At 38.4% G+C, this 12,909-nt stretch overlaps 1 protein-coding gene across 1 annotated transcript; it reads left to right on the forward strand.

The window, feature by feature from the left end:
• Positions 1-8,069: 8,069 nt before the first annotated feature.
• LOC137729440 (probable pectate lyase 8) lies at positions 8,070-12,831 on the forward strand. The gene is made up of 7 exons (XM_068468386.1): positions 8,070-8,276; positions 8,369-8,422; positions 9,014-9,079; positions 11,198-11,840; positions 11,955-12,058; positions 12,231-12,369; positions 12,598-12,831. Exons 1-7 carry the CDS (start codon positions 8,143-8,145, stop codon positions 12,811-12,813), a joined length of 1,356 nt encoding a protein of 451 aa, XP_068324487.1. The 5' UTR covers positions 8,070-8,142; the 3' UTR covers positions 12,814-12,831.
• The last annotated feature ends 78 nt before the right edge of the window (positions 12,832-12,909 follow it).

Below are 12,909 nucleotides of genomic sequence, written 5' to 3' on the forward strand. Positions count from 1 at the left end.
TGCAGGAGGAAGTTAGCCATACACAATTTCATATGGTGTGAGCTTCGAAGAAGAGTGATAAGAAGTGTTGTAACTCCATTCAGCCCATGATAACCATTGGAGCCATTTTTTTGGTTGAAGGCTGCAAAAACAACGCAGATATGTTTCCAGACAACGGTTGACTACCTCAGTTTGCCCATCAGACTGGAGGTGATACCCCGAGCTCAAACAGAGTTTAGACCCTTGTAATGCAAAGAACTCTTTCCAAAATGCACTTAGGAACACCGGATCTCGGTCACTAACGATCGTGGCAGGCATTCCATGGAGCTTGAATATGTGGTCCACAAAAACCTGAGCAACGGAATGGGCCGTGTATGGATGCGACAGTGCCACAAAATGAGCGTATTTAGAGAACCGATCAACAACTACAAAAATAACCGTCTTCCCTTTGCAAGGCGGCAACCCAACAATAAAATCCATGGAAATATTAGTCCACACAGTTTGAGGAATTGGCAGGGGATTCAAGAGGCCTGGTGAAGGCAAGGTTTCGTATTTGTTTTGTTGACACACCTGACAGTCAGCAACCATCCGTCGAATATCAGTCTTCATGCCATGCCAATAGAAAGAGCGAGAGAGTCGCTTGTAAGTCTTAAGAAACCCGGAATGTCCCGCCATCAAGGTACTGTGATGTTCATGAAACACCTTATCCCTCCAATTGGTCGTCGGACTCAACACAATTCTGCCTTTATGCTTAAGGAACCCATTATCAAAATGGAAGGAAGAGGAAGATGTAGCCGCAACACTAGTCAACACCGAGGGGTCCTTGAGTTTTGAAATAATCCAAGGCTCTTGTTCCAAGTGGCGCCTCAAGTCGTCTAACCAACCCATATAGGGATAGGAAATAGCACATAACTGAGCCTCCGAATGTAGTCAAGACAAAGCATCCGCAGCTTGATTTTCAGTGCCTTGTTTGTACTGGATTTCATAATCAAAGCCCAAGAGTTTAGAAATCCATTTTTGTTGGAATGGAGTATGAGCCCGATTTTGCAGAAAGAATTTCAAACTATGATGGTCTGTGCGGATAACAAAGTGGCTGCCTTGAAGATAAGTTTGCCATTTCTTAATAGCATGGACGATTGCAAGCATCTCCCTTTCATATGCCGACATAGCTTGAGACCGAGGACCAAGGGCTTTACTTGTAAAAGCTATAGGGCGGCCTTCTTGTTGTAGAACAGCCCCAATGCCCGTGTTAGATGCATCTGTTTCAATCACAAATGGCTGCAAAAAATCTGGAAGAGCCAGAACTTGTGGAGATAACATCACATCTTTAAGCTGATTGAAAGCAACCGTAGCGTCGGAATTCCAATGGAAGGCATCCTTCTTTGTTAAGGCAGTTAGTGGGCCACAAATTCTGCCATAACCTGGTATAAACTTGCGGTAATACCCAGTTAAACCCAAAAATCCACGCAAGGCTTTAATGGTTCCAGGTAAAGGCCAATCTTGAATGACCCGGAGCTTGGAAGGATCCGCTGCAACGCCATCCCGTGATACCACATGACCCAAATACTCAATCTGTGTTTTACCAAAATCACATTTTGATTTCTTTACAAACAATTTATGCTGCTGTAGCACGTGAAAAACTGTACTGAGATGTCGCAAGTGTTCCTCCCAAGTAGAACTGTAAACTAAGATATCGTCAAAAAAGACCAGAACAAAGTGACGTAAAAAGGGCCGAAAAATCTCATTCATGAGACTTTGAAAAGTTGCTGGAGCGTTAGTGAGGCCGAAGGGCATTACCAGGAACTCATAGTGGCCACTGTGAGTACGGAAGGCTGTTTTGGCAATATCATCAGGATGAACTCGGATTTGATGATATCCTGCTCTGAGATCGAGCTTAGAAAAAAATTGAGCCCCAAAGAGTTCATCTAACAATTCATCAATTAAAGGAATCGGATACTTATCTTTGATCGTCAACAAATTCAAAGCCCGGTAATCCATACACATCCTCCAACTGCTGTCTTTTTTCCGAACCAACAAAACAGGAGAGGAAAATGGACTGTTACTAGCACGGCTAAACCCGGAATCCAATAGCTCTTGAACACATTTCTCAATTTCAGATTTTTGTATTGGATTGTAACGATAAGGTCTTGCACTAGGTGGTTTACTGCCCTCCAAAAGTGGAATTTGATGGTCATAGGATCTTGAAGGAGGTAAAGTAGTAGGTGTTTGGAAGATAGAGTCAAACTGAGAAAGCAATTCCTGCAACCCTGCTTGTTGACTATCCGAGAGATCTCCAACCACTGCTACTGTTGTATTCGGATCAAGAAAGAATAAAACAACCCCAAAAGACCCTTGACTGAGCAATCGTTCCATTTGACACACTGATACGGAACTTGGCGCAGGAGGAGGAGAGCTATACAAACAATAGTGTCGTTGGCCTAAGGTGAATTCCATCTTCAATTTCTCAAAATCCCAGAGAATGGGTCCCAAGGTTCGCAACCATTGAGCACCCAAGACAACATCACAACCACCCAATTGCAAAACATACAAATCCGAGATATATTCGTAGTCTTGGATACTAATTCTAACCTGAGAACAACACCCCATACTGGGAATTGTACCACCATTGGCAATCATCACATCAAACTTCATAAGAGGGTCGACTCTCCAACCCATCTTCTTGGCGAGGGCAGAGTTGATGAAATTATGAGAACTTCCCGAATCGAAAAGAATCACTGCAGGCCAATGTTTAATAGACCCTAGGACCTTCATAGTTTGAATATTATCAGGAGCAGAGACACCATACACAGCACAGGTAGTAATACGAGCATTCGATAACTCATCACCCTCATCTAACACAAGATCCTCATCAAGAACCTCCTCAGATCTATCAGACAAATCAAGTAGTAAGAGTTGTTGACTTTGGCAAACATGCCCTCTAAACCACTTGACAGGACAATAATCGCAAAGACCCTTTTTCCGTCGTTCCCTAATTTCCTCAAAAGTCATCTTCTTCACAGTGTTTGGTTTAGGAAAAGTAACAGAGGAATTGGGGTTACCTGGATCCGTAAGACCTGGAGTAACCTTACTGCCCACCGAATTATGCCAAGAGAAATTTGGAGTCTTCGAAAAAGATCGGATCTTAGAATCAGCAAGCTTAGCATCGAGTTGTAAGGCAATAGCCTGCGCCTCATAAACGTCCGATGGTCGCAGAAGCTTGACATCGTGACGGAGCTCCGGTCTCAATCCCCCAATGAAACAGCTTTTAAGCATCGACGGAGCAATCTCATGGGTTCGATTTGCCAAACGCCTAAACGCTGCAATGTAATCTCGAACTAACCCCGTCTGTCGCAATTGAATCAAAGCTTCAGAAAAATCCTCAAACTCCGATGGCTCGAACTCACGACAGAAAACCGTAACAAAATCAGGCCAACGAGGAAAGTTCTTGATACAATTCCGCCATTGAAACCACTGAAGGGCTTCTCGATCAAAATGAAAAGATGCCAATTGAACCTTGCGATCGTCGGCGACCGAGAAATATTCGAAGAAATGTTTCGCCTTATACACCCAAGCTAAGGGATCATCACCTTCACCAAATCTTGGAAAATCGAGCTTGATTGGTGGCTGGCGAAACTGGAATTGATAATCTTGATGACGGAATCTAGTATCTTGACGCTGGAATTGCAGATTGGGATCAAGATTCTGATCGCTGAAGGTTTACTCCGAATCCATGGGATTTCCCCCCAATTCAGACGGATCCACACGATTGGTACGATCACGGCCTTGCTCTTCCATGGAAACCGACCGAGATTCCACCAACGAGAGACGAGTATCGATCGACGCCATGAATTTGGTCATTTGGGCTGTTAGATTCTGAACCGATTCTTCGATTCTGGAGTTCGAAGCTTCAAGGGCGGTGACGCGAGCATCCATCTTTGTGGCTCGAGTGGTTGCCCTCGACATACGCAAGGGAAACGTGGGATCGTAGAATTGGCTGATACCAATAATAAGAACCTTGTTCTAACCTCAACGCATGACACACATAAGCCTGCTATATAACTGTTCACAACATACTTTTTCATATCATAACCTCCTTTGCACAATTAGTCTGCTATATATCTATCTCAGACTTGCAAGGTAAGTTTCTAGACAGTAACCACCCAACTAACTAAATCATCCCATCTCATGACAAGTGTCAATCATCTAGTAGGGTTCCATTACCTAACAGAACATACACATATCTCATTAATTTGGATAACCCAACTTAGTATCCTAACAATGTCTTGCTCTCAAATCTGCTAATACAATGACAACTAGTTTAACGAAATTGGCTTTTTATATTTTTTTTAAAGTTTCCTTAAATCAAGGACCTCTTGAATATTATCTAGAATCTCATCTTTAATATTTGTGTCAATTATTAATATATATATATATATATATATAAAATAAAACCGCCACCCTTTTTTAAAAACAAATTAGGGTGAAAGATTCTAAAACAACGTGGGATACATGTAGGCTTGCATATCATATGATCAATTTTTTGGTTCCTAAGGTACAATAAATTAAGGCGGTTGAGTTAGGTACTATGATACATGTTTATTGACAAATTAATCAGATTAGATCAATCACCATCCTCAAATTCAGCAGTCTTCAATAATTAATTAGGTTATCATCTGTTTACGCATAGGTTATTCATCCTCTAATTCACCTTGGAAGTTTCTATGCTTTACAGCCAAATGAAATTATTTTTCATAATATCTGCATTGTTTGAATGAAAATGGAAGGAGCTTCGTCTTTGTTGAATTCTTGAAATCCATAGTCATACTCTCATGCACAGACATAAAAAAACGTCACATATGATTAATCAATCATGAGTTTTTTAGGCCGCCCAAGATGAATCCTATGTTTTGGCCTTTTGGTTGAGTGGTCAAGAATGCTTAATGAGTAATAACAACCAAGTTTTCGGGTTGTTCAATAAAAAACGAACACAAATTTAGAACCCAAAGCAATCTATCCTAATTTTGAGTTTTTTTTTTCAGTTAATTCAATCCAATATTTATTTAGGAACGTTGAAAAATTATCAAGAATTGGTTTTCTTTTTTAGAGGGTGAAACAGGTAAATAAAAAGTCCCTACACTCGGAGGAACAACATCAAACCAAATACAAAGAGGGTATACAGGCAAATTTGGTAATGTTGTAGCTTTAATAAAAGTTGCTTCTGCTTGTTTTGAGAATAATATTCTATCGTAAAGTAAAGTAGTTCAGCGAGTAGTAAAATATACTTTAAAGTGGTTTGCGTGTGAAAAGTAGTGTCACAATATATACTTTTTTAGTAAAATTTTATGTAAAACTGTTGTGGTGATGGTGGCGACAGTGGGATGAAGCGGACAGGGTGATGACGACAGTGGTGGCAGATCAAGGCGGTGGTAAGGGGCGGTGATGGTGGGCCAAGGGTGGTGGTGGGAGAGTTGGTGCGGCATTAATGGTGGACTCCTAACTGTTATGGATTTTTGGGTAGTGCAATGGATTGGATGTCCAATCAAATGAGATTTTCTCTAAGCCTGCTAACATGACATTCTAGCTCAACATCACTTGATACTTGATTCATCGCCATTAAACATACAACGTCTCTCTTTCTTTATATCGGATAGAAAACACCGGAGAAGATTTTAACGATGCCACATTTACAACATATTGTTTTATGTGCACCGTTTACATTTACAATAACGTAACATTTCTCAACACAAAACAACAAAGAACAAATATATATATATATATATATATATATATGGCCTACGGTGTTGAAATTCACCAAATTTATAACACCATATAAAAATTATTTGAGACTATACAAATATATGGCATGCATTGATGTGTTCATCCAAATTAGAGTAATGTTGCACTTATCATATTTTTCATACGACATTTGTACTACCTCTCAAATAGAAGTAGGGTTCATCAACACATATGAGTTTCATCTCTATTAGAGATGTGATACAAATGTGGTGTGAAAATTGTGATAGGAATAGCATTTTTGTTCAAATTAATCAACACTATATCAAATTATACAAAAGCTACCTATTTTAGGAAAAGGAATAATCACATTTTAAGGAGTGCATATATGATGATTTTTTTGAAGTGTCAACTATTTTTTCTTACTAAGAAATAAACAAATATTTATGGTCCGTTTGGTAATTGTATTGGGTTTCAAAACAAAAAAGCAAATATTCTTGTGTGTTTTCATCTTTATGAAAACTGAAAAATGAAAACTTGTTTAATTCTTTTTTTTTTTAATTTGAAAGCAAAAATCAAACAAAAAAAAAAGTATTCCAATGACTCTAATTTGTGTCACTTAGTAACAAAGTCTAGTAATATTTCTCTAATTTTGAAACTCAAAAATTGCGAGTCCGCAATCAATTTATTCCTGCAACTATTTAGGATAATTATATCGTTATATAAAATCATTTATATTAGTATGGTGGTTGCATGGGAAGAAACACTCCTTCCTTGAAAATGCAGAGTCCCTCTTTGTGAGGATTTCGGGGATTCGTGAATCATGTCCGTTCATCGTACATCGTGCGGTCATATATCATTTTAAATATTTTTATTTAAAAATAAACATAAACAGTGCTTGACAAAAACTAACTTCACGATGAACAGACACAATTCACAGATCTCCAGAATCCTCAGCAAAAGAATCCATAGAGGATCCTGTTGGTGAAAATGCCAACTAAAAAAGAAACTATAAATTTCCAAAATTTTTAATAATAAAAATTGATCTGAAGCGACAATGCCAACATTGCCAAGGTGAAAAGGACTCAGCTTCTCTGCCCTCCTAGTTCCCATATACTCCCATCCCCTCCTATTTTGTGCGATCACGGTTAAACCACGTCAATATTTTATATTGATTTTTTTTATAGAGATAATAAAACAAAAATCAATAGTGATATAAAATATTAACTTGATTTAACCGTAACTGCACAAATAGAAAAGAATAAAAGTGTATAAGAACTGGAAGGGCAGAGAAGCCAAGTTAAGATGAAAAACCCCTAATCGGATCTGAGTACGGACGATTACTCAAAGAACCGGTGACGTAGCGGATCTTGAAACTTTAATTGCCCGCAAGTACCGTACTCTTTGGAAATTTCGAGGACACCTGTCAGTCGTCAACTCTTTTAATATTCCAGCTAGCTCATACGCCACCGGAAAATCAGGTACCCACACGTGGCTGCGTGGCTCCAAAAGCCAGCGAGTAGACTAGATTAAAAACCACCGCGATTACGTTATATGAAGAAATATGCTTCAGTAAGAAAAAGTAGTGCTATTATGCTATACACTCAATTTACGTTGCACACTTTTCGTTAATTTCTTTGTTATTATTATTTTTAATTCATTTGATTTGATAGTTAAAAATGAAGAAGTTAAAAAAGAACAGTAGGATTCTTCACCCTCCTAGTCTCTCTTTTTCCTTTCCCTCATATTTGAACGGTTAATGTTAAGCCACGTCTTCTCTCTCCTGGTAGTTTCCCTCTTCTTCCATTCCCTCCATTTTGAATGGTTACAGTTATATCATGTCAACATTGTGTGTTAGTTTTTTAATAGCCAGAAAAAGATAAAAAATAATATGTAAAAGAAAACGAGGGAAAAAGATGAGAATAAAATGAGAGATAATCATACTTTAATAAAAAATGCATGGGGTGAAAAAAGAAGGAAAAAATAAAATAAAATAAAAAAAGATGTGTTTGTAGATCACCCTAAAAAAAATAGAAAAATATATAAAAATAAATGAAAATAAATGCGGTAACGTGGGCTTTCGGGGTTGGAGGAAGTGTGAAGAGAGACCAGAAAGGGTGCGGCACATGACTGACCGACACACACCTTTGACAAGTGGCGGACCTTAAAGAGATAGTGAGAGAATCAGTTAGTGGCAGTTAAGGGTGGTGATAAAGGATGTTAAATATTGTTTACTTTTGTGATTAACTTAACCAGGGTTTAATTTAAGTGAGATTAGAAAAGTAATTAGGCCCGGCCCTTTCACTATATAAACACAGCGCCATGACAACTTTTCTTCGACTCCATTTGCCTTCCATTTTTCCTCCTCTTCTTCTTCAATTTTTCACACCGGTCGAGCGCCATTATTAACATAAATACAGAAATTAGAGCATGAGAGCTTGCTCTAAACCAACAATGGCGGTCTCTTTGAACTTGTTTTTGTTACTTTCGACAATGGCGGTTCTTCTAGCTCTGGTTGCAAGCACAAATGCCTCTGCAGAGACTGACAAGAATGTAAATTCTAGGTATGCATTTTATTTTTAATTTGAGCTGCATTTCACTGTGGAGTCTTTAAGTTTTGGGTGCTCATTGGATTAGGGCTTTTTTTGTGTGGTAGGTTTGTGGGACCAAAGGAGTCATTGAGCTCCAAGAACTCATCAATGGCAGAAAGGTCAGTTTTTCAGTAGTACTTGCTATTTTTTTTAACTTCTCAGCTTTAAGGTGGTTCTAGCGTTCAACTGGGGATACATCCTCCTTCCTAAGCTTCTTAGTTTTTCAATAATACAATTTTTAACAAAATGGTAACGTAATGTGAGAGATAGAAAAATAATGATACATTTTCGGAGACAACCAAGGATTGCCCCGGCTGGTTTTAGAACATTTGATTTGGATCGTCGAATTGGCTAAGAGTGCAAATTTAAGGCATTAACTGAGATTGGATCTGAAAAATCTAGACCCTTTATTTGGTGATCATAGTTTTCCCCTTCTTTTAGAAATGTTAGTTTTTTACATACCAAAATTACCTTTTTCATATCATGTACAGTTATCCAATAGCAATCTTGAATACTTGCACTAATCAAATTAAGTCATAATTAATCATGTCATTTTTGCCATAATCCAATTCTCTCTCCACGCTTATCGGGCTGTGTGTATCTCTTTGTGCTTATTTAATTAGGTGATTCACGTTAATAATAACTTTTAGTAACTCTTTCTCAATTAAAAAAAGAATTCTAATTTGGTGGAAGTAATTTTGTGTTTGCAGGTCTGATGAAGCTTTGGATGAGCATGCAGTAGATAATCCGGATGAAATAGCCTCCATGGTTGACATGTAAGTCTCTCATTTCTCTCTTTTATGATTTGCATGTTACCCTAATTAATAAGAAGTGCTACGGATGCATGATCGCTTCAATTACAAACCAACTTGTTTTATTACATGTTCATTCCGCATACCTTTCTTCCGGTTAAAACTTACACGAAACGTCAATTTGTTATGTATTACCTTTCTTTTTATGTATCACACTACGCGAAAGGAGAGACATATACGAAAGAAGAGAGGATACAATGGAATGCATCCGGTTTCATACAAGTCTCTTCTATTGTTTTCCGATATGTAGATTAAATCTAGTCAAATACAATTCAGATTTTACCGCCAAAAAATCCAGTCAAATTAAAAAGGGTCAACAGTTCCAAGCAAAAATAACCATGCTGGGTTAGGATTGGTACACTTATATTGTTCGAAAAAGATCCCGAGGACCACTTCTTGTAAATTTAACCTAACGTACAGATCAAGGTTAAAAAGTAACTGATTGAGAATCAAAACTACATTGTTTTATTATAAGCTGCTGCTATTTCTGATGGTACAAATTCTTTGTCATCTTATATTCTACAAAGATCCATTTTCTCTGCGTCTTTAATGATTAAATAATCTATCTTTTATATTATATTATGTTATTAATATTATTATCTTAGGAATTTGTGTTTAAACTTTATAGATTTCTGGGGAATCAACCACCCATGTTGTTGGCATGTTCTTGCGGCAGCAACCTCTCTTTCTTTTCCTCACATGCCCATGTCGCCAGATCCGCTCCTCACGCTTTCGCATTATTATTTTCTTGTCTTTTTTTCTTTCTCCGTCCCCTTATCCAAATCTCATTCTATCTCACATTAGCTTTATGTGCCAATGCATTTGTTTGTGCACCTTTGGGTTGTTTTTCTATCTCACTAAAGTCTAAAGCCCCTCCTCTTCATGTGGAAAGATTGTTAGCGTGATGGTGGAACACTATTACGTGGTGTAACCAGCTCACGTATTGTACGGATGAACATTGGTGCATAGTTTATCGTTTGATATCAATAGGCAACCATACTTATATACTATTATATGTGAATTGATAATATACATACGTGATAGTGTTAAAGTACCACACAATAATTTGTCTAACAAGTATGGTATTCATACTTTACTCATAGCAACGAATTGAGCACTTGTAGTTTAACTTTTGATACTTTCCCTTAGAGTTTATAAAACTATGAAGTACTCAATTTGGAGTACGAGAAGCTAAATTCAGAGTGATAAAATCGCTATACCCTTTAAATATCAATCACATACCACACTTTAGTTATATACCATACAAAACCATCTCCTAGTTTTCACTCAAACTGATCTCTTGCCTTTCCATAAGCCAATCATGGGAACCAAATTAGCATAGTCAACACCTTAGAATCCAATGCCTCATATGTGATGAATACAATGCCCTCAAGAGTCAAAAGCTCTCATCATTCAATCCATCTCATATGAACAATTTGTCTCATCCATATATAAAAAGTCAGAAGTCACATTATTTTTCCCTAAATTTATTTTTTAACACTCAATTAACTGTTCCTTTCACTTAAAAAAGATCATAACTCCCCAATTTAGTGGGGTCTATTCTTCTTCAATTTTGCTCCCCATCACCAGCCTGGTGAAGAGATCGCAGATCTGGTTTATGTACCAAAAGACTTTCTCTCAACAGAATTCTGCTTCATTTTTTAGCTGATACAACAGCTAACCCTACTGACAGAAACTACGTCGTTCAATGGATCCGCCGCGACCTCATTAAATACTTCCATGCAATTTTTATAAGACCCTAATTCTCCACCGACACTGCAATATGAACAAACAAATTGTTCACCTCCCCATTTATTACTTTGTGTCACTAAATTTAGGAAAAACATTAAAATAATTATAAATAATAAAAAAAAGGCGTAATTCCGTATGGACCGTATCCTTCTTATCCCTGGTGTTTATTATGGCCAAACATAGTATGTCCCTACCATGTATTCACATGGCCCTTAGGCCCCTTAAGATTATTTATGCATGTGACATTACATTATTTGCTTCACATGCTTATTTATTTATTTATATTATATAAATTTGATGATTTATTTGTTTATTTGCAATTATTTTCAGGACCATTCGTAATAGCACAGAGAGAAGAAATTTGGGATTCTTTTCATGTGCGACGGGGAATCCAATTGATGATTGTTGGAGATGTGACCCACAGTGGCAGCTCCACCGCAAGCGCCTTGCAAACTGCGGCATAGGGTTTGGGCGCAACGCCGTGGGTGGCCGCGACGGGAGATACTACGTCGTGAACGACCCCAGCAATGATGATCCCGTCAATCCTAGACCCGGAACCCTCCGCCACGCCGTCATCCAGGACAGGCCGTTGTGGATTGTGTTCAAGCGTGACATGGTGATCACACTAAAGCAAGAGCTAATTATGAACAGCTTCAAGACAATTGATGCACGTGGAGTCAATGTGCACATTGCATATGGGGCATGCATTACGATTCAATATATTACTAATGTCATTATCCATGGGCTACATATCCATGACTGCAAATCTACCGGAAATGCCCTGGTCCGGAGCTCGCCGAGCCATTACGGGTGGAGGACGATGGCGGACGGGGATGGCATTTCCATTTTTGGATCTAGCCACATTTGGATTGACCACAATTCCCTTTCTAATTGTGCTGATGGGCTCATTGATGCTATTATGGGCTCTACTGCAATTACCATTTCCAACAACTACTTCACCCATCATAATGAGGTACATAACTAGGCTCGTCTGGGTTGCTTTCGTTAGAAGCATTGATACTCATAAACACTTTTATTAAAAACACAATAAGAAATTAACGAACATTTATGTTGGTGATTGCAACAGGTTATGTTACTGGGTCACAGTGATTCCTATGTAAGGGACAAGCTTATGCAAGTTACAATTGCTTACAATCATTTTGGTGAGGGACTTATTCAAAGGATGCCAAGGTAACATTTCTGAAGTGATTAACTATTAGTTTCTTTGATAAACTTTGCAGTTTGTGAGTCGCGGATCGACCGGCTGTATTCTGCCGGTCTACCAGCTGATCACATTCCGCAACCATAAAGAGTCACACATTCTAAATTTATTAATTGGTCGCCAACTGAATTAATTTTGCAGGTGTAGGCACGGGTATTTCCATGTGGTGAACAATGACTACACACATTGGGAAATGTATGCCATTGGTGGAAGTGCTGAACCCACAATTAACAGCCAGGGCAACAGATATCTGGCCCCTAACAATGCTTTTGCAAAGGAGGTATAAATTCGGAATACAAAAACGAAGCTAATTTTGATAAAGCGATTGAAATAGGCACAAATAAAACCTATTACAAACTATTAGTAAAAAATGAATTGAAAGACGGTAAATAAACAATAAGCTATATACAAACCGCAATTTACAATCCCGTCTATTTAGTTCTTCTAATTAAGATGATGAGGTTGGAATTTGACAACATTTGCAATTTGTTTAATTGATAATTTGCAGGTCACACATAGAGTTGATCCAAATGACTGGACGCACTGGAACTGGAGATCAGAAGGAGACCTGATGCTCAATGGAGCCTATTTCATTGCATCGGGAACTGGTTCTGGAGCAAGCTATGCCAGGGCCTCTAGCTTGGGGGCCAAGTCATCTTCACTGGTTGGCTCCATCACGGCTAGCGCCGGCGTCCTCAGCTGCCGGAGGGGTTACCAATGTTAATTATATTTCAATCCCACCACCCCCCAACACCCCCCCCCCCCCAAACACCCAAAAAAAAAAAAAAAAAAAAAAGAAGAAAAAAAAAGAAACAGAAGA

Source organism: Pyrus communis, chromosome 3 (assembly GCF_963583255.1).
Source record: "Pyrus communis chromosome 3, drPyrComm1.1, whole genome shotgun sequence".
Taxonomy (NCBI): domain Eukaryota; kingdom Viridiplantae; phylum Streptophyta; class Magnoliopsida; order Rosales; family Rosaceae; genus Pyrus; species Pyrus communis.

Excerpts from the sequence above, each read along its gene's own strand:
- LOC137729440 (XM_068468386.1), top strand. The coding sequence starts at position 8,143 with ATGAGAGCTTGCTCTAAACCAACAATGGCGGTCTCTTTGAACTTGTTT. Across the intron at positions 8,423-9,013 it reads AACTCATCAATGGCAGAAAG|GTCTGATGAAGCTTTGGATG; the intron begins GTCAGTTTTTCA and ends TTGTGTTTGCAG. Across the intron at positions 11,841-11,954 it reads ACTTCACCCATCATAATGAG|GTTATGTTACTGGGTCACAG; the intron begins GTACATAACTAG and ends TGATTGCAACAG.